Raw genomic sequence first — 27,460 nt, 5'->3', positions numbered from 1 at the left:
TTGGAAATAACTGATGTAAAATGTTTGTTTCTGGCACTGTTTTAAAAATCTGTTGGATGCATCTATTGGAAGGTATTTGTAGAATGAGCTGAATGATCTGCTCCACCTTCCATGATAATAAGTGGTTTATATGGAGCAATACTATAATGACTCTACATCATGTGTAGAGAGGAGCAGGGGGCCCACTTACATTTGCAGTCCCTCATGTTCCTGGTGAGCTGGAAGCCAGGTCTGCACTCGCAGGCAATGCCTCCCTTTGGTGTCTCCCGGCAGATGTGAGCACAGCCATGGTTCTTATCCATGCAGGTGGGGCCCTCTTTGGTGCCCTCTGATCGCACTGCAGAGAGAAAACAGAGAGGGAGAAGTGAGTTAGAGGTGACCTGATAGATTTACACTATGTGCTACTAACTACTCCTTGTCCAGATCCCACGCCTCCATCAGAGGAGGCTGGTGGGAGGAGCTATAGGAGGACCGGCTCATTGTAATAGTTGGAATGGAAGAAATGGAACGGAATCAAACATGTGGTTTCCATATGTTTGATGTGTTCGATACCGTTCCATTGATTCCATTCCAGTCATTACAATGAGCCCATCCTCCTATAGCTCCTCCCACCAGCCTCCTCCTGCACACGCATACACACACACACAGACTCCCTAACCCTGTCTACTCCTGGTGACTGACATCCACAATTGCCCCTGTTCCAAATTTCCAGTGTTGATGATAGCCTGTTAGAACACACTGCATTGTGCCAGGCTATAAAAACTAGCCCGCCTAGAGAAAGGATGTAACTCCCACCAGGAGTTGATCCTGCAGTCCTGTAAGCTTAATTGAGGTAATCCCTAACTGAAAAGAGGACACAAAGGAGACATTTCAACTTTCAGCCAAATTCTTCAAACTCCGAGGCGTGAGGGGAGAGGCCTAAAAACACAGCCTATTTCCAGAGGTTTACTACACTCTAACCTCAATGCTTTGGTTCAGTTCAAATGGGTCCGTTTACTGTGGATGCATGGATCCATTGTTTCTCCAAACACAACAAAGGGATGCTTTTGTTGGACTCCATTATATACAGCCATCTTACAATAGCTGAGTGTTTTAGCCATTCAAAGCTAAACTCAAAGTGCCATGCAGATACAGCATTTTGATCTCATGTATGTATGAAGGTCACTTGTACAACACCGTCCATGACTCAAGAGGGTTCCATCCCAGATCTCACTTGTGTTATAAATTATAACAGGAGTCAGTGGCACATCTGTTATGCTACTATGTATTATGGATGACACCTTTAGAGATCACAGGCAGAGATTTGACTCCATGCAATGTGAGACAGTGTCACTATTACAGCTGTAGTGACAAGCCCCAAACCCACTGTCTCATTAAAAACCAAACACATCTCTAATCCCCCACCCCTGTCCCTCCCTATTCCATATTTAGTGCACTACTTTTGACAAGGGCCCATTTGGGACAAAACCCAGGTCTCATTGGACCTGCTGACACTCAGAAGGATGTTTGGGTCTACACTTCAGCGCTGTATACTGTTCCAGTCACACACATTCATATTGTAAATCACCTTTTTTTGTCAGTGCATGCGCACATGACTGTAAGTACATCTCAGAATGCCCAAGGGCCAAAAGTCTTACAGGCCACCCATACAAAAATGTATGCACGCACTACTGTAAGTTGCTTTGGATAAAGATGTCTGCTAATTTGTATATGTTATTATTATATATTACATTCCATATGTACTGCAATGTACTGTACATGGACAATCATTCTACAGTTTTCATGTGCGTGCCCTGTGGACATACTGTATGATGTGATGATGAGAAAATTCTATCATTGTAAATGTGCTGACGAACCATGGCAAAGAGACAAGAGCTGAGCCTAGTTTTATCCTTAATGCCTTATTTATATACTTTAACGCCTGCCTTCATAGCCTTCCATAATTACACCCTCTTGTTTTCCATGTGTTGTGCCAACAAACTGAACTGGCCCTTTTATTTAGTTTCACTTAGTTAGGCTGATGTCAGAGAGACAGTCCCTCTCTACTTTTTGTCTAGCTGATGTTGATGTGTTGCATTAGTGTTGTCCATCACCTAAAGTCTGTTAAGAGGTGTTACGATGTCAGGCTTCAGCCTTTCTGTCAGGCTTCCCAGCTTTTGCTTTCCTGATCCGTAAAAAGGGGTGATGGCCCAGTCAGAAAGATGGTAGAGGCTGAGCAATCAGACACTGACTGCAAAAACAGACCGAGGACAGAGGGTCAACTCGGAACAAAAAACCCATTCCACCACCACAGCCGTTGAGACACATTAAGTACAGGGACGATGACTGGAGTCCACTGACCATATAACAACACACCCTCTTTAAGGTGCAGCAAACCTCAGGAGGTCAGGGCGGTGGGAAACTCAAGCAGAAGTTGGAATTCATTGCCAAACCCAACACACAGACAGACGGGAGGTGAACCCAACACACAGACAGACAGTGAACCCAACACACAGACAGACAGTGAACCCAACACACAGACAGACAGTGAACCCAACACACAGAAGAGAGGTGAACCCAACACACAGACAGAAGGGAGGTGAACCCAACACACAGACAGAAGGGAGGTGAACCCAACACACAGACAGAGAGGTCTGTGAAGACGGAGAGGGGTAGAGTTTCCCACTTGGCAGCCCCTAAGAGACTCAAGATCACTTACCAGGGTCACAACATGCATCCCCAAAGTCCCCCCACTCTCTCCCCACCTATATGAGACCTATATGACACCCCTCTCCCCTAATACCGCAGACCAATCCATCAATAGCGGACCGGGCCAGAGCCAGAACCTGGGCCCTGTTCTCTCTGAGGACCTATAAAAGCCAAAGTGCTGACACAATGGTCCTTTTCTCCCTGGCCAAGCTATGGAACCACCCTCTGCAGTTCCCTTCAACTGGCTGCCAAATACCTACAGTTTTTATCATTACTACTACAGCTATTATAATTTATGCAGGGTCTCTTGTCGAGAAATGAAATATAAATAAATAATAGGGATGCAGAAAGAAAAATGGCCCATCGCAAAGTAGCTGGGAGAAGTGATGGAGGAAAATAAGGAACACCGCCGGTCCACTGAAACAAGACCCATAAAACATAACTCTATATGTAGAAACCAATACAAATATCACAGGGCACTTTATAGACAGACCGCTGGATAAGCAATATGGGTTAAAGTCATGGAGCCAGAGGGGAACCTTCCAAATGGTTACCAGGGGTCAGACTAGACATTGGTTCTCACACTATTGAACACGGAGAACGATCATCGAAAACCACTGACTGCAGTGGTAGAAAAAAGAACACCCGGCAATTAGCGCAAAGAACAGCAAGAGAAGGAGAGAGCTTTTCCCCAGAAGCGACGTAGCCACAGCAGCAGTCTCCACCCAACCAGGTCGTGACCTGCACACCAGACACTCAGGAGAGGCTTGTAACTCAGGGACTACTGTACTGCAGTGCCACCGCAGCAGCCCAAAGCTAAACAATCTAGAACCAACCTCTCCCTCCCTGCTCCAGCTCTCGACACAACCGTGTTCAGGCTCAAGGCTAAGGCTTTTAAAGTGCAGTTTAACAAAGTAAAAGAAGCAAAACATTTATCAAGAAATGTTCACCCGATATGGATAAAAATACCCTCAAATTAAAGCTGAAAGGCTGCACTTTAACCTCATAGTTATCATTTCATCCAAAGTGCTGGAGTACAGAGCCAAAACAACAACAAAATGTGTCACTGTCGCAATACCTCTGTAGCTCACTGTAGCACTTCATTAAAACTATCAACTAAATGGAGAAATTTAGGAAATTGTTATTACAACCTGTCATATACAACAGGTTGTAAAATTAATTTGATACAATCATAGCCATAGACTGGTACAGTAGGATTAAGGCAGCCTTTTGTTTCTGTAAATTATTTGTAAATGTTTTGCAGGACAAAACATTCCAACTTTGGCTACAATATTGGCTACTATCCCAAATGGGTCAACTTAAAACTTGCAATGCAAAGCACTGCAGCATGTTGAAAATGACATGTGGGAAGTGGCCCTCAGCTAATAAAGAAGAAACATGTTATATAGTCCCCAATTCTCACTGCGGTGGAGACAGTTGGGCTCCTGGAACAAAGCCCTAATCCAGGGAGCCTCTTCACCAGAGCTCCCCAACAACATGAGGGCCTGGTCAGTTCCACTTTAGGGGCCATGTAGTGGAGAGTCCCACGCAATAGATTGTAAAGTGGTAGCTCATGCTGGGGTTTTATTGGCGTAGTCAGTATAAATGTTTGGGCTGGTAAAAGGAGGACTCGTTGTACGGTAGGGGCCCAGACTCCGTCATACAGGACAGAAGCCCCTGGAGGGGAGAGGAAAGCCCCATGGACTTGATGCTGGCTGCCGTAGCGATGCGGCGTACGGGCACTGTTGGTTGCTAGGGGAACAGGGCCTAAACATAGAGCGACCAGGCAATTAAAGCAGCATTCCTTCCTCTTAGATAATGGGCCGTTAAAACTTTTTAACAGGAGGATAAAAATGTCAGCGCATGGAAAAGGCGGAGAGGAGCCGAAGAGGGAGCCGGGACCGGGCCAGGGTGCAGATGGGCCCGGGGAGCAACAGGGCATCCAGGGGGTCCGCGTCGCGACCTAGCGCCGTCCCGACGGCAAGCGGCTGCCCTCAAAGAGACAGCAGAGCCAGCCCACTGAGCCAAGTGCTACTGTTTGGGCCCTTCTTCCAACCGTTGGTTCCCTTCAACTCCCAAAGGCCCAGTTACAGCAGCAGCTTATTCACTTATTGGGAAGAGAGAGAGGGCATAAACAGTCCCAGCCAGGGAAAGTGGCAGTTGATTGTGGAATTATATTTTCCCATAGGATACATCTGCATGTCTGTGGTTAGGATGAAAGGCACCTAAACTACCAACAACCTAATGACATTATTTCTATACTATGTTTCCAAAACAATACTTGCATAGTTTCCTAATGATCCTAACTATTGTATAGCTAAGTGGTTTAAATACTTTTGGTTTAAGAGACTAGATAAGACATGATTTTGAAGGCTTTTCTCACTTGTCTCTGCTTCTCTACCTGTGGGTGTATGGTTTATTTCTTGTTGCTGTTCTTGATGTTGTTGTTATTGTTGTTGCTGTTGATGGTGTGTATGTCTTTGTATTATTTTGTGTATATGTGCCTTTCAGTGTGAATACTGTGTGTGTGTGCGCACGCAAGTTTACATGCATGTGTGTGTTTGTGTGTGTTTGTGACTGCATCCATCTGTATGTGTGTCTATTCTGCAGCCCCTGTAGTGCAGGGTTTTCCGTTAGGAAAATGTGGTGCCAGACAACGTGACCGGGAAGATTTTAATTTACCGGCCATTTGAGAAATTTACCAGACCCATATGTATTGGGTGCATAACCCATTAGGGCGTCCACCCACGGTGCTCAGAATGACAGAAATCACATTTAGATGATGGTAATGCATCTTAACAAAACATGCAACTCATGTAATGAAGCAGACAATAAAACGTCATTTTCAAACATTTGCCAAAATGCAATTAACGGGAAAACACCATTCTAAACAGCACACCTGATAGCGGTTCCATATGTGACAGAGATGAAAATCTCTGTTAGAAAAGAGGGGGATGGGTTGCTAATATGACTAGGATTGTGCCTTTGACTTCTGGACAACGAAAGAAAGTTGATATGAAAACCAATAGAACAGGAGAGAAATGGCATAGCGGTGGGTTCAATAGGGAGGTAAATGGAAATAATAGTTTGTAGGTCTATGCCTATTTGGGCAGAGCGCCTGGCAATAGGCTAGCTGATTATTGAACAGCGGCTGTTAGTGAAAAGCATCTAAAATATGTGTGATGATAATGTCTTGAGTACAATTTAAAATGTTGAGACAAGAAGAAAGGGAGGGGTGTATGGCGAAGATATAGACGAGTCTCTCTCCAGAATGGCTCAGCTGTCTCACGCTAATTCTTGTGCATTCATTGTTTCATTGTGTGAAATGTTTGCCCTTTGAGTTTTGATTTATTTAATCAATTCCCCATTCCATATGTCACCAATAGTAAATGTACCATTCATTTAGAATTGTTGCGCAATGAATGGAGTTATAAAAGCACATGTTTTACTCCAGCAGCAACCAGCTGAGGAGCAGCAGGAGAAGTCTCGCTCAAAATAGGCTCTTTATGCTGTGCGAGTGTGATAGTTGTGTTGGACACAGGCACATTTAATTCCACTAAATTAAGAAAATTAACCTATTGACCGATAAGCATGATGGTGAAATGTATTTCCATCAACTGGTATTTTCATCAATGAATAAAAAGCATTATTCTAAGACAGTTAAAACATCCAAAACCCTGCTACTGTGGGACATGCCCCTCTCCCTCTCACTCCTCCTCTCATAATTTCAAGGTCACCTCTGCTCTCCCTCTCCCAGCGGACCACCAATCCATCGTCCCCCCTCCCCCCCCCGACAGAGAAGGGCACACAGCACACAGAACAAAATAGAGCAACACAACACACCAGAGGCTTACCAGAATACCTGCACAAATAAAGGAGGCCATCCTCTCTCTTAAATAAAAAGAAAAATGTCATTTCAATGCCACATTCTTTCTGAAATCAAAGGTAGACCAGCTGAAAGCAGCCGTCTGTCTGACAGGAGAAGGAGACAGGATTCAGGCTGGCCCTCTGGGTAAAGCAATGACGACAAAGTGTTAGTGGAAAACCCCCACTGACACTAAGGCAGTCCACTGCGGCATGCTGGCCCAGCTAGCTTAGAAATGGCCTTCAACAAACCCGACTATGAAAAGGGATGCCCGCCACAAAAGAAGTATGGAGGATTCAGCAGTAGGGCAGCCAAAACTTGGTAGAGCCCAAGCCACTGATGTATATATTTGTTGAAGCGTGGGGAGCCATGGGGCCAATGAAAGCCCAGTCTAGACAAAGAGGGGATAGCAACTGAAGGTAAATTAGAAATGGAGATGAGAGAGAATTAGAGAGAGGGGGGGAGGGGGGAGAGGAGAGGGTGAGAGAGAGGAAGAGAGTGAGGAGCGAAAGAGACAGAGAGAGGGAGAGAGAGGGGGGGAGAGGGGGAGAGAGAGGAAGAGAGTGAGGAGCGAAAGAGACAGAGAGAGGGAGAGAGAGGGGGGAGAGGGGGGAGAGGGGGAGAGAGAGGAAGAGAGTGAGGAGTAAAAGAGACAGAGAGAGGGAGGGAGAGAGAGGGGGGAGAGGGGGAGAGAGAGGAAGAGAGTGAGGAGCGAAAGAGAGAGCGAGGGAGGGAGAGAGAGAGAGAGTGAGAGGATGAAGGAGAGTGAGAGAGAAGGAATGAAAAAGAGGGTGAGAGGGAGAGAATTGCAGAGAAAGAGAAAGTAAGAGGGAGAGAGAGAAAAAGCCAGAATGGAGGAGAGGGGCAGCGTCCTGTAGGTCTCATAGAGAAACAGTCTTTGATGCTGGACTAATGGTGAGAATTAATAGGTAGCCATGGGAGTGCGGGACGTTCCACTCGCTCCACTTCCCCAGAATAGGAAAAGAGCCTAGTTATACGGTCGGGCTGCATAGCAATGGAGCAGCCACTCCTGCACTTGTAAAAACAGCTCTGCGGCCAGCATAGAGCCAGACAGGCAGGCATGCTGAGATCCAGCTCCAGGAATGGGAAGGGAAGGGACACTACAAGCCCTTCACAGTAGGGGCTCCAGGCAGGAGAAAGAGAGGCTTCTCTTTTCACACGACTGCCTATAGCCAGCCATGGCACACCATATCATATAATGGGAAACATTTAAGAATACAAATAATCTATCAACGCTTATAGAAAATAACCAGAAATAGAAATAACAGTCATAGTCCTGTGTGCCGTGTATAAAACAAGCACCTGATACTCTCCATGGCAACACAGATAAAGGAGTTTGATAAATTAGGGACAATTAGCTGCTACTCTGTTAAAGCAAGTGGGTTACATGTCCCCTGGTGATGAAGAATGTTTCAAGTCAGGGATCACTGGCACCTATCTCAGCTTCTCTCATACAAAAATAATGTAGCCGCAGTGAAGCAGCAAAACTATGATGCCACCATGTGTAATGGATTTGATCATATTTATGGCAAAATTCCTGCTGCAGTTATGGCCTGGACATGAAATCAAATGTCCTGACGTACACATGGCGTGTTCTGCCTCCAAATGCTATAATAGAATGTGTCTCAAAAACTGTGCCTAAAGCTAAAGTAAATTAAAAACTCTTGTGTACGTGCATGTGTGTGTGTGTTTGCGTGCGTGTGCGTGTGTGCCTATATTCATGCTTGAGTGTGTGCATGCGTCTGTATGTGTGTGTGCACATGCGTCTGGGTGTGTGTCTGTGTGCGTGTGTGTGTGTGTGTGTGTTAGATGAGATGAGAGACCCTGCCAGCAAGTCTCATTGCACAAGGGCAAACAACCCCCCTGGGAAGCTAATGAAAGCTCCAAACACAGGAAGTGGTTTTCAATGACGAAGTAAACATTTCCAGGAATGGCAAAGATAGTCATGTTCTACAGTAAAGGGAAGAGATTATTAGGAATTCATTGGTCATCCCAATGGTCAGGTAGCTGACTAGAAATGACTGGATGTGAATTTAGTGGTAAACGTCCAGTGTAATATTGCAAACAAAGGACATTTAGTTATATTCTCTGATTAATCAACAGAATGTATATGTAGCTATGGTAACCATGTTTGAAAGAGCTGAGGAAAATTATGTGCTAGACACTTGTCAGCCAACAACCCACTTCAAGACTATAGCACATTGATTGGTATGATTAGTGTATACCACACAATTCTCATGGCCCTCTCCAAGATCTCTGTAAACCTGATATCCTGAGACTACATCGATGAGAGTGCAGTAACCAAGTAATTGTGGGTACTGTGTCATGCGCTGCCAAGGCCTTGTGTCATGAAGCATCTGTCATTTGATCAGTTTGATTGTGTGATTGGGAGTGTGAGGTCATTAAAATAATATCTGTTCTCGTCTCTCTGATGAAAGGCTCTAATGGGTTCCCACAGAACATCTGCTCTAGGAGATTATAATCATCAGTGTAGGTATAGAACAACCATATACACGCTGCATGCTACAATAAATACCTATTTTCTCTACAATATTATGTTACGTTTTGGTGTAATGAATGTTGAAAAATCAGCAGTTTGCCAGTTAAACAAGTAGACAGTCTGAAATGGAATATAGCCCATCAGTGTACACCATAGGTACTGTCATACTGGATATTTTAAAACATACTGAAACTAAAATTATAGATGTCTGAGTTGACTGAGCAGCACGGAATTCCTGAAGGAGGCATTCCCATCTGCCAGACTCAATCTCACACACATATGTGGGTAGCAGGGACCCTGTTATCCCCCCCCCCCAAAAAAAAAAGAAAACCACAAATAAGTGGAACCCTCACTGACCTGAATGGCATTCCTATCAACCGCTAAGCACCTTGGCTGGTCTTTCAAAGACTTTATGTCTTGACTGGGAAGAAATGTTTGGGGAGAATAAATGAACTGTTACATTCTGTCCAGCGAAACGATGGGAGCCTTTATTTGGACGGAGAGTTGTTCATTCCTTTCATGGGGGGGGGGGGGGGGGGGGGGTCTAATAAGAGACAGCCAGGCAAGCAGCAGACACCTTGTCATTAGCTGTGGAGGCTGGCAGCTCCCTGCTGCCTAATTGGCAAAGCTCTCTACTAACAAGGGCTCTCAGCCAGCAGGGGAATAGCCTGATAGTGCCCAGCCCCTGCCCCAGCCCAGCTGCAACGTCCCTTATCAGCCTCTCCATTCCCTAACTCACCCGGGGAACACCTGATCCAATGATGAAAGGAATGGGAAGCTGATGTCTTTTTAATGAGGGTGATAGAACTCATGAGCTAACTGCACCCCAGGCCTAGCGCGTGTAAGAGGAGGGCTGGCCAGGGCCGTATTTAGGAAGTACTGAGGGTCTCCTCTAAGCAGACTTGGCAAAGACACTCAATAATATTTCATGTTTAATTCCATATTTTCTCTCTATGACTTTTAGTGTAGCCTTTGACACTTAAACATCATTTTTCAATAAGCAAGAATGTTAATGCTGAGGATGAGTCAGGGTTATTGTTCAATAACTCGGCGGACTGGCTTCCTCCTTCACTTCCCTTTTCCTCTTAGCACACACTGTTGTAATAATAATAAGCAGATGTTCCGAATGTTTTTTCTAGAATAATGAAAAAATGACAGGGCGGTGATCTGTTGAGTGAGTGAGTTTGTAGATGTATGGCAGCTTTAATCTCTCCGTCCAAATGGAGCTCATCTGGAAGCAATGAAACCAATATTAACATGACAAATGGAACATTAACAGGGTACTTTATCGAGAGAGAGCGAAAGAGAGGGAGAGAGAGAGACAGACAGAGAGAGAGAGAGAGAGAGAGAGAGAGAGAGAGAGAGAGAGAGAGAGAGAGAGAGAGAGAGAGAGAGAGAGAGAGAGAGAGAGAGAGCTAGGTGCCTGGTCCTGAGGATGGTATCGCAGACAGACAGACAGACAGCACTGGAGCTGAGGGGGCAGTCCCTTCCCAATGAAACACACGATCCAGCCATTTACTACACTCAAATAACACTGTGCTTATGAAATGTAAACATTCACAGTTCACTAGGCCAGATTGATCTCATAAACCATGCTTCCAAGATCCCTGGCCTTCTATACTGATGACTACATTTTCGCTGAACAATAGGGTAAAATGGCATCTTGTGAAAGAGGCCTTGTGGCTTTCTGATAGCACAGTTCATCTCAATGTCAGGGTAAGACGTATTCAGTGATAATAATCTTGTAATTCATGAATTGACATGCTACCCAAACTAAAAGCATGATAATAGTACTTATCAGTCAAGTTGATGAGGGGATTTCATTGCTGCTGTTCCTCTACAGGTATCTACAGTGTCTTCAGAAAGTATTCATACGCCTTGACTTATTCCACATTTTCTTTTGTTACAGCCTGAATGCAAAATGGGTCAAACTAAAAATAATAATCTCACCCATCTACACACAATACCCCACAATGGCAAAGTGAAAACATGTTTTTAGAAATGTTTGCAAATGTATTGAAAATTAAATACAGAAATATCACATTTACATAAGTATTCACACCCCTGAGTCAATATATGTTAGAATCACCTTTGGCAGGGATTACAGCTGTGAGTCTTTCTGGGTAAGTCTCTAAGAGTTTTGCACACCTGGATTGTACAATATTTGCACATTATTCATTTAAAAATTCTTCAAGCTCTGTCAAGTTGATTGTTGATCATTGCTAGACAGCCATTTTCAAGTCTTGCCATAGATTTTCACGCTGATTTAAGTCAAAACTGTAAGCAATTCCGGTGTATATTTGGCCTTGTGTTTTAGGTTATTGTCCTGCTGAAAGGTGAATTTATCTCCCAGTGTCTGTTGGAAAAAAGACTGAATCAGGTTTTCCTCTAGGATTTTGCCTGTGCTCAGCTCTATTCCATTTCTTTTTATTCTAAACAACTCCCTAGTCCTTACTTATGACAAGCATACCCATAACATGATGCAGCCAACACCATTGCTTGAAAATATGAAGAGTGGAACTCAGTAATTTGTTGTAATGTTTTTTCCCCAAACATAACGCTTTGATTCAGGACGTATTTTGCAGTATTAATTTAGTGCCTTGTTGCAAACAGGATACATGTTTTGTACAGGCTTCCTTCTTTTCACTCTATCATTTAGTTTAGTATTGTGGAGTAACTACAATGTTGTTGATCCATCCTCAGTTTTCTCCTATCACAGCCATTAAACACTGTAACTGAGGCTTGCCATAACAAAGGAGTTGAATACTTATTGACTCAAGACATTTCAGCTCTAATTTTTTATTAATTTGTAAAAATGTCTAAAAACATAATTCCACTTTGACATTATGGGGTATTGTGTGTAGGCCAGTGACACACAATCTCAATTTAATCCATTTTAAATTCAGGCTGTAACACAACAAAATGTGAAAAAAAGTCCAGGGGTGTGAATAATTTCTGAAGGCACTGTATATGTATGGCTCTGAACAGATTGGCTCCACGCCTTCCCTTCTCTGACACATCCATCCCAATTCCAAAGGAAAGCTCCATAAACAAGTATTGTTCCCGCTTCTGGCTACACAATTAATCTTTCTTTCTTTATCTCAGCTGTCCCGAGGCCATTCATACAACTGATGCTTTAAAAAAGCTGCCAGACTCTGCCAGATCAGATCGGTCCAATTTGAAAAGGACTGAAAAGAACAACACACAGCTTTCCTTACAGCTCAGGTGTTTTCTAACCACTCATACTTTTACCTTTGTTCACCTTTGTTGCAGGGCAGGCCTGCTAGGGCGGATCCTGCTGTCAAAGACCCGGTTTGATTCCCTATCATATCAGACCAGTCACAGAATACATACCTGTAGGCCTGCAGTATTGCTACAGTATGTGTACATCCCAAATAGCACCCTTTTCCTTATATAGTGCACTACTTTTGACCAGATCCCTATGGGTGCACTATATAGGTGTAACACCCTGGCTCTGGGACTCTATATGTTGAGCCAGGGTGTGTTCTTTCTATGTGTTATATTTCTATGTTGGGAGTTCTAGTTGTGTTTATTTCTATGTTGGCTAGAGTGACTCCCAATCAGAGGCAACGAGTGTCAGCTGGGGCTGGTTGTCTCTGATTGGGAGCCATATTTAAACTGTCTGTTTTCCCTTTGTGGTTGTGGGTTCTTGTTCCGTGTTGGTCTATGTTACCTAGGACGTTACGAGTCGTTTGTTGTTTTTGTTTACTGTCCGTGTTTATCGCTAATGATAAATAAACATGTTCGTTCATCACGCTGCGCCTTGGTCCTCCTCTCTTAACGACGATCGTGACAGAAGAACCCACCATACAAGGACCAAGCAGCGTGTCCAGGAGCAGGCAGACTGGACATGGGAGGAAGCGCCGGGAAAGGAGATGGAGAGGCTGGCGATGGCCCAGGTGGGCAAATCGTGGTCCTGGGAGGACATGCTCGGGGGCAAAGGGCCATGGGCTAGGATTAAGGCCCTGGCGAGAGAGGAGCAGCGGCGTCAGCAGTGTCATCGTCGGACGGACGAGAGGCAACCCCAAAAAATTTTTAGGGGGGGGCACACGGCATGGGCGGCTGGGCAGCAGAAGGCTGCCACAGGGCGATTTGGAGAGGAGGCCACCGGGTTTTGGGGGCCAGAAGGCAGGTTGGCGGAGCCTGGATGGAGAGCAGAGCCAACTCCCCGTACTCAGGCATGGCAGCATGAGACTGGGCAGGTTCCGCGGTATGCGGAGCTGCGCAATGTGCCACGAGTGGTCCGGCATAGTCCGGTACGTCCTGTGCGAGCACCCCGCACGTGTTGTGCGAAGGTGGGCATGCAGCCAGGACGGAGTGTGCCGGCTCAGCGCTCGTGGCCTCCAGTGCCTCTCCTCGGTCCCGGATATCCTGCGCCGGTGTCACGTGCTGTTATGCCAGTACGGGTACACAGCCCTGTACGTCCTGTGCTGATGCCTCACACAGAGTGTGTGAAGGTAGGCATTCAGCCAGGACGGGTTGTGGCAGCTCTTCACTCCAGGTCTCCTATCCGTCTCCACAGCCCGGTCCGGCCTGTCCCTGCTCCTCGCACCAAGCCTACGGTGTGCGTCGCCAGTCCGGTCCGGCCTGTCCCTGCTCCTCGCACCAAGCCTACGGTGTGCGTCGCCAGCCCGGTCCGGCCTGTCCCTGCTCCTCGCACCAAGCCTACGGTGTGCGTCGCCAGTCCGGTCCGGCCTGTCCCTGCTCCACGCACCAGGCCAGGGGTGCGCATCGTCAGCCCGGTCCGGCCCGTTGCTGCTCCACGCACCAAGCCAGGGGTGCGCATCGTCAGCCCGGTCCGGCCCGTTCCTACTCCACGCACCAAGCCAGGGGTGCGCATCGTCAGCCCGGTCCGGCCCGTTCCTGCTCCACGCACCAAGACAGGGGTGCGCATCGTCAGCCCGGTCCGGCCCGTTGCTGCTCCACGCACCAAGCCAGGGGTGCGCATCGTCAGCCCGGTCCGGCCCGTTCCTACTCCACGCACCAAGCCAGGGGTGCGCAGCGTCAGCCCGGTCCGGCCCGTTCCTACTCCACGCACCAAGCCAGGGGTGCGCATCGTCAGCCCGGTCCGGCCCGTTCCTACTCCACGCACCAAGCCAGGGATGCGCATCGTCAGCCCGGTCCGGCCCGTTCCTACTCCACGCACCAAGCCAGGGGTGCGCGTCGTCAGTCCCGCACAACCCGTGCCTGGGTCACCGGTGCCTGGTAAGGTACCGGTCAACTGCTCCATTACGGAGCTGAAGCTAACCGCTCCTGCTAAGTCCAGTTCAGCTCCAGCCAGCGGGGCCAGACCGGACCAGGGGCGCTATGGGGGGTTTATTGGAGGGTGGTGGGCAAGACCGGAGCCAGAACCGCCGCCGAGGAGGAATGCCCACCCAGCCCTCCCCTGTTTTGCTCTAGTGGAGGCGCGGTCGCACCCTGGCTCTGGGACTCTATATGTTGAGCCAGGGTGTGTTCTTTCTATGTGTTATATTTCTATGTTGGGAGTTCTAGTTGTGTTTATTTCTATGTTGGCTAGAGTGACTCCCAATCAGAGGCAACGAGTGTCAGCTGGGGCTGGTTGTCTCTGATTGGGAGACATATTTAAACTGTATGTTTTCCCTTTGTGGTTGTGGGTTCTTGTTCCGTGTTGGTCTATGTTACCTAGGACGTTACGAGTCGTTTGTTGTTTTTGTTTACTGTCCGTGTTTATCGCTAATGATAAATAAACATGTTCGTTCATCACGCTGCGCCTTGGTCCTCCTCTCTTAACGACGATCGTGACAATAGGGAATATTGTGGCATTTGGGACTCAGCCTATAGCCTATGACTTGTAGTAAAACCCTAAACAAGGCTTACTGAAAATTCACCATCTGCAGTGTAAATGATACTTTCCCTGAATGGAACCAAAATGAGATCATGACCCCAACAGTTTAAAGTCCCCCCTCAGGTCAGAGAGCAGGACTAATGAGCTCATACTGGTATCCTCTCTTGCACCATAAATGGAATGTGTGTGTGTTGAGGATGCAAGGCTAACCTTTGGGCCTTTGGATGCAGGTGTGCTGGTTGTCGCTCAGGAAGAATCCTTCTCTGCAGCGGCACTCGTAGCTGCCCATCATGTTGACACAGATCTGCTGACAACCACCATTACCCTCCGAACACTCATCCACATCTGCAATGAAACAGGAAGAGAGAACAATCATTACTATCATTGCACCGAAATGGGTCCAGGAATGAGGAGATAGACCATTAGTGTCAATTGGAATAAGGGATCTTCTTCTGCAGTTACTTTTTTGCACCCAGTCAGTTAGATTTTACTGAAGGAAACTATATATGATGATATGACAGCAACATAACAAAACGCAAGTTTGTTGGCATGGAAGGGTTGTCACAGGAGAATACAAGAGTTCATGATCATTTCTGAAAAAGTATGAGTCTAATAACATTCATATCAATGCAATAGAACCAAGGGAGTGGTTTTCAGCAGTGCAAACTGCAGAGGTCATAAAATGAGGGGGAGATATGAGACATAGTCAAGAGAAGCCAGAGGGGGATGTCTAAAGGTGTCTGAAGAGTTGGTGTCTCAATTAATAGTTATCTGGCGTGGCAGCAGACGGAGCGGAGGGCTAACGGTTTGAAAGCCTCCAACTGTGTAGCACTAAGCCTGAGCAGCACAATCCTCTGGCAACTGTGGTAACCTGATCCACCTGGAACAGAGTACCTGTCGATGACGAGCGTCTGTCAGCCCCTCCACTGAAAGAATGCCAGGAGAGGAGGGAAAAGAGTGAGAAGAAACGGAGGGGAGGAGAGGGAGTGGAAGGAGAAGGTGAGAGAGGGGAGAGGGAGGAAGGGGAAGGAGGGGGTAATGAAAGGGAGGGAGGAGAGGAGAGGAGTGCAGAGGGAGTTGAGGCACTTGAAGCCTAGTGAAGTGCAGCACACAGCAGCAATCTGTACAGAGGTATCTCCTGAGGCTATGCTTTGCCACTGGGCGTAGAGCCGTAGACTAATGAGTAGGTACTAACCGGTAGGTGCTGACATAGCATTTAATCCCATTGAGACTTCATTGGGCCCCTTACTCTACGTAAGATACTACTAAAGGTGTTCGGTACTCTCTGTCTGAAGCCAACTGAGACTACACCCAATCAGTGTTAACAGCACAACATCTATTCATTAACAACTTGTTAAAAACGTCAGAGCACACCAGTAACTACATGGGGTATCGGACCATAGAGAAACCAGATGTAAACTCTTTTGAATGTATAGCATCAAGCCACCATCCTTACGGTGGGAAAAATCCAAACATAGCCCTAAAATGATTTAACAGTATCAAATTAAAGACGTTTGGGGCCATCCATTAATCTTTGAAGACCTTTTAAATGGAAGGTCTTGCACAGTGTCATACAATATTATATACAGTATATTTTTTATTTAACCTTTATTTAACCAGGAAGTCCCATTGAGGTCAGAAGACCTCTTTCCCAAGAGAGACCTGTCTACAGGATTAGATGTTAGTAATGTTACCAGCCATCCCAGCATTCCCTATGCGTGACAGTGCCTTGGCTTGGCCTCCTCCTCCCCTGGAGACCTGTGCTCTGTCCCTGACAACGGACAGCGCTGGAACCCTATCTATCACCATGCTCAGCGCATCAATAATCTGCTGTATACACAAGGCTTTTTTTAATAAACCGTCATGCGAAACAGATTTTCTGTCTATTTGTCCAGTCTGAGAACGCCTCTGGATTAAGTTTCCTTTCTGGGGGATACTCAGCTCAGCATAGTTAGAAATTAAACTTCACTCTGTCCTCCTCTCTTTCACACAGACATAGACACACACCGATGCACACACACATGCATGCAAACACACACCTCCAACTCCAGAGTGATCCCTTGAGTGATGTCATAGTGGAACCTGACTAGACAGAAACCTCTGGGGTAGCTAAGTGGGTTAGTGGCGTGTGACCCTCCTGACCTCCAGGTCTAGTCCATCAGCACCGCTGCCTGCCTCCTCTCAAAACAATGTCATCATGTCACTCAGGCCCACTGAGAAAACCTGAGCACTATCGCTGGCCAGGTGACGTGTCTGTCCCTGCATTCTTGAAAAGAGATGCTAAATAAAGTTAGTGTTATAAGTACCGACCGGAAGGCCTATGAAGGTTGAAGTTGGAGCTGTTTCAGAGTGAAGTGTACTCCATTTGAGCAGCAGAGCTGCAATCCACCACAGCCTCAGTGCAGATGCTTTGGCTTTAACTTAACAGTCTTTCTCCACAGTGAAAGAAAGGGAGAGTGGCAGGGGTAACACCTTTCAGCTTAGCTGCAAGGAACCTGCAGCTGCACCTTTGCAGATAAACCGTAAAGTCAAACACCAACCTGTATGACACACACACCCAAATAAACACACACCAAAATAAGTGGGCACACACACAGACACATAGATAGAGAGAAATAAACGCATGAGCACATGCATGAATACACACCAAACAAGCAGTCAGCCACAAAAAGCCAATCAGGAATTCTCTTTCCAAACCTCCAGCGCATCAATGAAGGTTTCATTTCCTGATTCCTTCATCCCTCCAAATGAGGCGTTGCCTGTCAGTAGATCTCTCCTGTTCAAATAGCTGCAATAATTGCCTGTGTTGTGTGCTAGGCAAGGCTGGCGTCCAAAGCAAATATTTCCAAGCGGAAAGGGATTCTGGCACGGCCAGGAGAAGTGATCATGTTATTTGAACTTAAAATGTTTTTTTTTTTTTTATTATCTTGAGAGGATGGAAAAAATGTCTTAATCAAGTTAAAAGGGCTGCCTCAGTTATGAAAAATGAGATCTCTCCCTCTATCCCTCGCTTTGCTGCGAGGAGGAGAGGGGAAAAAGGGAAGATTCAAACAGAGGGAGATTAAGAGATTGGTTGTGTTTGCAGAGGCCATGTCCGCTGGTTTCTCAGATAGCCTTGACTGTATATATAACATTTGGCCTTGTGCTGAGCTTCGGAGCCGTGTAAACATGGCGGTTGAGTTACAGAAACTCCTCAACCCTTATTTTGGAGACGCGCTCATGTCTTTTTCTAAAAGGGTTCAGTTACTCTCGGGACATTTATTGCTGACCCAGCACCAGTGTATTGAGGGGAAAATAAAAAACGATGTGGATCTCCTCCACAGTGCTGACCAAGAGTTGTGCTTCCACAGACCCAACAGACAGGCAGGCAGACAGACAGGCAGACAGACAGACATATCTTTGGGGTCCAGACCAGAGCAGACAGCCCAGAGACATGAGGTGAAATCTCACTGTTTGTGCTTTTCCTTTACAGGGGTATAAGAAACACACACTCCCTAATAAGGCAGCAATACGGGCCAGGCTGAAGGCAGCACACAAACAGCATGCTGTGCTGCCTGAGCTGCCCTGGTAGGTGAGGGAGACATTATGAGGATAAACATCCCATTGGCTTTGCCGAGCATCGGTAGGTGGGAGGAGGGAGGGAGGGACGGGAGCATAGAGAGCTAGTCCCAAATTAAAACAAGATCCTTTATTTTTTAAACAGGATTAGGGGATTTCCTCTTTCCTCTCCGTTGCCCCTGGAGTTCAATGACATGGCTCGTTCTTTCCACCCTCTTGACTGAACAGTGACCACGGCGCCAGGTTTGAACTGAGCCGAGGCGCTCTGAGAGGAGCCCTGAGTGCACACAGACACTGGCCACGCGTAAACAAACACGTAGCGCTTATCAGGCACATGTCAGCAGGAGGTTGCACAAGTGAATGTGTTGCCTGAGCACAAACACTCTCTGTCTATTAGGTGGGTGGTTGAGAAACTAAACTCTGAGCAGTGGGAGAGCTACTAGACTAGAGATACTTTTTATCGGTTAGACAATGCACTTCCTTAGGTTAAGCCAATGTGTAGGTGTTATTCAAGCTGATTTAAACCTGACTAGCCCGACCACAACACACAGACACAAACAAAGCCTTTGCTTAGGCTGCATTTTTATTTGAATTCTTAAAAGTCTAAGCCGTTGGGTGGAGGGGGGGGGGTTCTAAGCTGACATATGGAATTGTTTTAAGATGGTCATACTATGGATCATTTAGCTATTTGATTTTGAATTTAGGTATAAAAAATATATAACAAATTATTTGATAAAATATTGAATTTGGCCTTTACCCAGAGAAAACGCATTGAATAAAACATTCATAAATGGCATAAAAGACAGTGAAAAACAAAATCATAAGAAACAAGATTTTGAAGTGTTTGTCCTTTATCTAGGAGATATAAGAAAGCTCAGGAAATATATATATTTACAGTACCAGTCAAAAGTTTGACACACCTACACATTCAAGGGTTTATTCTTTATTTTTATTATTTTCTACACTGTAGAATAATAGTGAAGACATCAAAACTATGAAATAACACATATGGAATCATGTAATAACCAAAAAAGTGTTAAACAAATATATTTGAGATTCTTCAAAGTAGCCACCCTTTGCCTTGATGACAGCTCTGCACACTCTTGGTATTCTCTCAACCAGCTTCACCTGTAATGCTTTTCCAACAGTCTTGAAAGAGTTGCCACATATGCTGAGCACTTGTTAGCTGCTTTTCCTTTATGTGTGGTTCCCATTGTGAAGCATGGAGGAGGAGGTGTGATGGTGTGGTGACACTGTCTGTGATTTATTTAGAATTCAAGGCACACTTAACCAGCATGGCAACCACAGCATTTGCTGCAGCAATACGCCATCCCATCTGGTTTGCGCTTAGTGGGACTATCATTTGTTTTCAACAGGACAATGACCCAACACACCTCCAGGCTGTGTAAGGGCTATTTGACCAAGAAGGAGAGTGATGGAGTGCTGCATCAGATGACCTAGCCTCCACAATCACCCAACCTCAACCCAATTGAGATGGTTTGGGATGAGTTGGACCGCAGAGTGAAGGAAAAGCAGCCAACAAGTGCTCAGCATAGGCGGATGCGGTGGATTGAGATGCATCCAATGCAAAACTGATGGATTTTGATTGGGATTTTTTTATTATGCTACTTAGATTGACTCTAGGGGGATAATTCAGTGGAACCGTTTATTGTCATACTAACACGATATAAACAAAGCTAATGCTGCTTTGATCGAAGCCCAGTCTCCAACGATGCACTCGTCGCTCAGGTAACAGTTTTTGGTAAATATACACAGAGAAAACCTGAACTTCCACTGTCTCACTCGGTTATTCCATAATAAAAAAGTTGCTTTGGTCATACCAAATGGTATTCCTCTGTTCCTTCAAAACAAGTTGAAGTATTTTAAAAACAAACCCCAGAATGTGTGTTTGGGTGGACAGGCTCGTGCCAAGAAGACAAGAGGCTCTGACGTCTGCAGCCTGACGGCTCGCTGTCTGCTGGATGCTTACATCCATAAAGCCCAATCCCAGGCTTGAGTTTCCCCCCAAGCCCTGCCAGTCGGTTCAGATGGAATTCTTAATTTCATGGTGGATGGGGCCGAACAATCCTGAGGGAGAGAGAGTGTTGATATACTCTTCAGGAGCTAGCTAATGCACCAAACCCAAATCCTCCTCCTCCCTTACAACTCATCACTCCACCCTCCACCTTCCATCTCCCCTACCTGGACTGTGGAAAGCCTCTCTGCCAAAACCTGATCTGTGCGTGTTACAACAACAGAAAAGTGATTGCACTCTGGGGAGAGAATGGTATCTGACCAGAGTGCTCTGGGTATCTACATCTGCAATGGAGAGATGGTGGAGGGGAGGGTTATTACTAAGCTCCCAGAGAACCTGGGATTTGTGATTTCCCCTGGATCAAACCAGAGGAGTGATGGCCTTTACTTTACCAGAGCATCATTATCTGGGCCCCCTCTCAGACAGCCACCATATTGACACACATAGGGGAACAATGAGGTTAAGGTCATCTCCTCATGTCCAGGAAAGAATCAAATACGATCTGTTGAGAGTGAGGGGTGGTGATGGGTGATGGGGGATGGGGGGGGGGGGGGGGGGGGGGGGGGTTATTACACTACCATTAAATTGTAACAAGTGCACTTAAAAGTGTTGCATTAAAGGGTGCTTGCTTCAAAGAATGAGGATGTAGCGAATCAACGTGAGGCTCTCTGATGACTGCACTTTAACAACAGCCCCCTGGTCAATAATACATCAGGCTGAATCCTGGCAGTTTGATTAGCCAGCCTTAGAACAAAATCCCTGGGGATTAGAGGTATACAGGCTCAACCAAGCGATCACTCAAAGCTGTCACACTAGATTGGGGAGAAAACAACGTTTTTCCACTTAGTCAGAGGGGCCGTTGCCATGGGAATGGGATTATCACATAAGATAATACGGAAATCACATACAACTTTGGTTTGAACAGTGAATACTATGACACAAATTCATGCTCTTCACTGACATAAACTTGTATTAGTATGATGTGAAGCATCTACCAGCTCAGCTGGTAGAGCACGGCGCTTGTAACGCCAAGGTAGTGGGTTCGATCCCCGGGACCACCCATACACAAAAAAATAAATGTATGCACGCATGACTGTAAGTCGCTTTGGATAAAAGCGTCTGCTAAATGGCATATTATATTATTATTATTATAAGCATTATGCAAAGCCTTTATAAACAGTGTTTAACAAATAAAGTGTACCACAGTAATAGTATTGATATTGTTGCTGAGATGATCTTTTGAGTGAGCATAAATTGTGTGAGTCCTGAGGATCTGCTCCTACAACTGACAGGACGATACCAGAGAGAGAGAGACAAAGACAGAGACAGAGACAGCGACAGAGACAGAGACAGAGACAGAGAGAGAGAGAAAGAGAGAGAGAGAGAGAGAGAGAGAGAGAGAGAGAGAGAGAGAGAGAGAGAGAGAAAGAGAGAAAGAGAGAGAGAGAGAGAGAGAGAGAGAGAGAGAGAGAGAGAGAGAGAGAGAGAGAGAGAAGAGAGAGAGAGAGAGAGAGAGAGAGAGAGAGAGAGAAAAGAGAGAGAGAGAGAAAGAGAGAGAGAGATAAAGAGAGAGATAAAGAGAGAGAGAGAGAGAAAGAGAGAGAGAGAGAGGTGATGTCGATGAATAAGTAAACATAATGCGATGATGATAACAGCTCGGACAGCTGGCCAGCTGGAGAGGACAGGACCTGAATCATTACTGCACACTGCTTTGGAGACATTGCTGCCTTCCACACATCCATCTGTGGCGTGTGGTTCTATTCTGGGTCTGCCATTGTTTATCTGTGGGCTTTCAGGCTCTGTGGTGGTGGTGGTAGGGTAGGAGCAGGGGCGGCCATGTTTTGGCAGTGCTTTTTCCATTCAGAGAACACAGACAGACAGGGCATCTGTGTTTTATTTGTCTATGTCCATTCTGCTGTGCTGTGTCTCTCTTTGACCTGGCCATGCGTGACATAATATCAGTAATGTGATCCCCTATAATGTTTTTCTGCCGGGGCCAAAGGTTAGTAAAGATGTGATTTGTGGTTTGCTAGCTGTAAATCCATCAGGGTGTATTTGCACAGATGTTAATGATATTTGGCACCACATAGCCCTACTTGAGTGATTCCAATGGACCATACCAATGATAAGAAGGAATTTAGGTTTCTAGAGGTCCTAAAAGAAAACACATAGCTCATAAATGTAGGGACATTTGCACTTTAGCGGGGAATAATGGACATCATGCATCTATGAATCGCTATAGGCTCCTTTTTAAGTGCCTAAAAAAGCCCTTCTGTCCCAAACACCATTATGAACTAGGTGTGGTAATTCAGTAAAGGTCTTCAAAACAAAAGCCATTTCACTCATAAAGAATATAATAACATTGTTTCTGCTTCACTACTTCACTGCAGTGTGCCTCTTTGTAGAGATCTCGAGACATCAGTGAATACAAGAGCGCACCATGAGGTAAATTATACAGCGACCAACAGCGACGTCTTACTCCACATGCACAGATTCACTGTGCTGTGACATCACATTGGTTCCACCTGAATTCCTGACTTCCTGATGTCTTTGTGAGGTGTCTAGGGCATTCAGGGGAGACAAGGGAGGCCACAGAAACCTGAGCAGCCCAGTGAGGCTACGGTCGACTGCACGCTCTGCCACCTGCCGCCCAACATCATTAACACTGCTAGAGCGGCCAATTACAAGGACATGTGGTGCGGGTCGGTCGGCAGGGGCCAGGAGAACGCCTTGTTAGTGACTCACAACTGACTAGGTATCCCCCTTTCCCCTTTGCCTGTCTATCCCAACCCGGCCCCTGGACTGATTAGCAGACACAGCACCCCCTGCTGGCTGGGGCCAGGGCCGTGTAAGAAAGGGCAACAGGAGAGGAGAGTAGGGGCCAGGGATGTGTGAGAGAGGAGTGAGGGAGTCAAAGCCAACCTAAGCATGTGGATCATCAACCTCATGTCTTATACAAGTGAACTTCGGAGGATCGGATCAGGTGGGTCTAGGAGTGAGTGACTCACTGATTACAGTGATACTGTCCAGGTATCAGTCTGCTCTCCAGCCCACTAGCCAGAGCCTCTATTAGGTCTGAGCTTCTCTGAGCACCATCTGCACAGCCACTCCAGTTACAGGCCAATAGAACTAATCTTATCGAAGGGGGCCAAAGGCGCTTAAACCTCTAGGAAGTTAAGGGGGAACATGAAACCGCCACAATGCCTCTTCCTCTCATGCTTCTGTGGTAAGAATGAATCACTTAGAATTCCAGAGCGGGGATGTATAAGACAGTTTTCTTCCCAAATCCTCCAAACTCTCATCAAGCCCAGAAGACTAGGCTAGGGTAATTGCTAGGAAAGAATAGGCGACACTAGAAAGCTAGAAACCTTTTCAGCACCATTTAGTTAATACTTGACCCACTCAAAAGATTTGATCAAAAGAGTTCATCGCTAAATACATATGTTTTACTTTTGTTAATCGTTGAATGTGTGCAACAAAAATAAAAATATGTTTCATTGCGTGTGTTATTGTATTGTTTCTAATGGAGGTAAAATGATTCAATGATACAATAATGATTCATCCACGTTACTCACAACCATTGGGGGACAAAAATAGTGTTTAACATGATTTTTGAATGACTACCTCGTCTCTGTACCCCACACATACAATTGTCTTTAAGTAAATTTCAAACACAGATTCAACTACAAAGACCAGGGAGGTTTTCCAATGCCTCGCAAAGAAGGTCACCTATTGATAGATGGGGGGGGGGAAGCAGACATTGAATATCCCTTTTAGCATGGTGCAGTTATTAATTACACTTTGGATGGTGTATCAATACACCCAGTCACTACAAAGATATAGTCGTCCTTCATAACTCAGTTGCCGGAGAGGAAGGAAACCACTCAGGGATTTCACCATGAGGCCAATGGTGACTTTAAAACAGTTACAGAGTTTAATGGCTGTGATAGGAGAAAAATTAGGAGGGATCAACAACATTCCAGTTACTCCACAATAGAAACCTAAATGACAGAGTGAAAAGAAGGAAGTCTGTGCAGAATAAAACTATTTCAAAACATGAATCCTGTTTGCAATAAGGCACTAAAGTCAAACTGCCAAAAAATTGGCAAAGAAATGAACTTTATGTCCTGAATACAAAGTGTTATGTTTGGGGAAAATCCAACACAACACAACACATCACTGAGTACCACTCTTCATATTTTCAAGCATGGAGGTGGCTGCATCATGTTATGGGTATGCTTGTCATCGGCAAAGACTAGGGAGTTTTTTCTTTTGAAAAAAAGTGGCCTAGATACAGTTTTGACTTAAATTGGCTTGAAAATCTAATGCAAGACTTGAAAATGGCTGTCTAGCAATGATCAACAACCAACTTGACAGAGCTTGAATCATTTTTTAAAGAACAATGTGCAAATATTGTACAATCCAGGTGTGCAAAGCTCTTAGAGACTTACCCAGAAAGACTCACAGCTTTAATCGTGGCCAAAGGTGATTCTAACACGTATCGATTCACCGGTGTGAATACTTATGTAAATTAGATATTTCTGTATTTAATTTTCAATAAATTCACAAAGAATTCTAAAAACATTTTTTCACTTTGTCATTATGGGCTATTTTGTGTAGATCGGTGAGAAAAAAAATTAATGTAATACATTTTGTATTCATGCTGTAACAAAATAAAATGTGGAATAAGTGAAGGGGTATGAATACTTTCTGAAGAGACTGTATATCAAAGGGATTGATGGAAGCATGGCCTGAAGAGGCAGCAGGCCCATAACCACAGATACACACCTGCATGCAAGGCAAAGCAAATGATCCACACACAAATAAATGGGCTCTGCTAAATGACTTGGAAAATAACCCTGCTTCAGACTATGCATGTTGTGTGCGCTTGTGTGTGTGTGAAGGACGAGAGAGAGAGAGAGAGAGAGAGAGAGAGAGAAAGAGATAGAGAGAGAAAGAGAGAGAGAGAGAGAAAGAGAGAGAGAGAGAGAGAGAGAGAGAGAGAGAGAGAGAGAGAGAGAGAGAGAGAGAGAGAGAGAGAGAGAGAGAGAACTGGCGTAACAAAGCGAGGCAGACAGCGGCCCTCTCAAGCCTGTACATGTTTATCAGTCTACGGAGACACTTTGCTACTTTCAGTTCTGTAAGGGCATGAGAAATAGATATGAGTCCTTGTTGACTGTCCATGGCATGTTTACCGTGTTGATAAGTAAAGTTGTAGGTTGTGCTGAGAAATAGTTTATCTACTGTTCATGTTAGCGTGTAAGAAAGAACACACTGATCTAATTCACCACCAACACATCACTCTATCCTATCACCAATGAAGCATTTTGTAAACCAACAATAATACCTAAAGAGACAGTACAGGATTCACAGACAGATTAGAGAGAGAGACATCTGTCAACACATAACCTGTCTATGAAATATGAGTAGTTATATCATATCACACTTGCTATTCTCATTCACGGTCAACACACAGCAACAAACAACATCAAAGGTTAAAATGTTTTATGATGAGGTTCAAATAAAATGTTTCTGTCTGAGGAGAAGCCAGGTTTGACTTGAGGTTTTGGAGCAGGGAGAGAGAGACTGTGGGAGAGAGGGGGAGAAGGGAGAGGAGAGAGGTGAGAGGGTGGCTATGCTAAGCAGCTGAGCAGAATTACTTTCCCTTAATTTTGTAGCCTTTTAAGTTGAATGTGTGCTCTAAGGGGCTAATATGAATGGCACACTGGTGTAATATTAAACCATGAGAAAGTACGGTCCACTGACAGCTCACTCAGAGCCCTGAGCCCAGGGTCAAGCTCTTCATAAATTCACTATTTTTACCCAGACTTGTTGAAAAAACAGGGGGCTTTTTTTGTATGTGGAAAACAGAAGGCGTGAGAGTTTCATCCTGCTATGTGGGACCAGGAAACGTCTGCCAGAAGTGAACTACAGTAGTAGTCTAAACATCACACATTAGCCCTGACAAATAAATGATCCCTCCCCCAAAGTCCTTTTCTGAGGTATGATAGACATCCAGTCTGGAAGATTAATTCATGCAACAACATGAATTATGTCAAGTTCAATGTTTAGGACTTGCACATGTGCAGTTGAATGGAAACCAGGCATTTCCTACTCAGGGACCTTCTGTAGGCAGTACTTTAGTTCTCTCCTTGGGCTATGCTAAGCAAAGTGACTGAAAGGACACAAGATCCCGTGTAGCTCAGTTGGTAGAGCATGGTGCTTACAACACCAGGGTCATTGGTTCGATTCCCACTGGGACCAGTATGTAAATGTATGCAATTGCTCTGTATGACAGTGTCTGCTAAATGACTAAAATGTCATAAAGCTGATCATCAGCTAACACACACTCACCGAGGCAGTTGTGTCCGTCGTGTGCAAGGCGGAAACCGTCATAGCATGTGCACCTGTAGTTCCCCGGGATGTTGATGCAGTCATGGACACAGCCACCATTGTACTCACTCGCACACTCGTCTAAATCTGCAGGGAGGAAGAGACAGAGGGATGAGTTAGGACTATGGGCTTTTAATGTTTGACCTGCACCCCACCACCCAATGTTTGGACTCAGAGATCGATATGACAAACGTAGCTACCTGTAAGACGTTTAAGGAGTATGTTATTTCAAAAATAGTTTGCATTTTAGTCCGAAACATTGGTGCATGTATCCCTCATGAAATCCGCATAAGTACTACAAATCCAAGAGCATAAGATAAAAAGGGAAATATACAGTGTTGCAATGTTCTATAAATAATGGTAGACAGACAGAGTAAGTGAAGTTTTCTCAAACTTTAGAAGCAGGCAGAGAGGGTACAGTACATTAAGTGTATTGGGGGTACAGTGTGTGGATGGGGAATGTGAATGTGGCCATGAACACAAGGTGATATTATAGATGAGATGATGGATGGTAGGATAGAGAGAGAGAAAGAGAGTTAGAGCGGGAGAGAGAGAGGGGGGAGAGGGAGAGGG

General features: G+C 45.4%; 1 protein-coding gene across 2 annotated transcripts in view; it reads right to left on the bottom strand.

Moving 5' to 3' along the window:
• LOC311149421 (signal peptide, CUB and EGF-like domain-containing protein 3) overlaps window positions 1-27,460 on the bottom strand; it is a 97,330-nt gene that overhangs the window by 38,288 nt on the left and 31,582 nt on the right. For both annotated transcript variants that reach the window (XM_084186612.1, XM_084186613.1), the window contains exons 3-5: window positions 26,849-26,974; window positions 15,112-15,246; window positions 191-337 (exon numbers count right to left, since the gene is read on the bottom strand). In XM_084186612.1, coding sequence (XP_084042738.1) covers window positions 191-337; window positions 15,112-15,246; window positions 26,849-26,974 — 408 coding nt within the window. The remainder of the gene's footprint in view (window positions 1-190; window positions 338-15,111; window positions 15,247-26,848; window positions 26,975-27,460) is intronic.

Source organism: Coregonus lavaretus (genome assembly GCF_964263955.1).
Source record: "Coregonus lavaretus genome assembly, chromosome: 22".
Taxonomy (NCBI): domain Eukaryota; kingdom Metazoa; phylum Chordata; class Actinopteri; order Salmoniformes; family Salmonidae; genus Coregonus; species Coregonus lavaretus.
The sequence above is the reverse complement of the archived record's forward strand: the minus strand, read 5'-3'. Positions and strand labels throughout refer to the sequence as shown.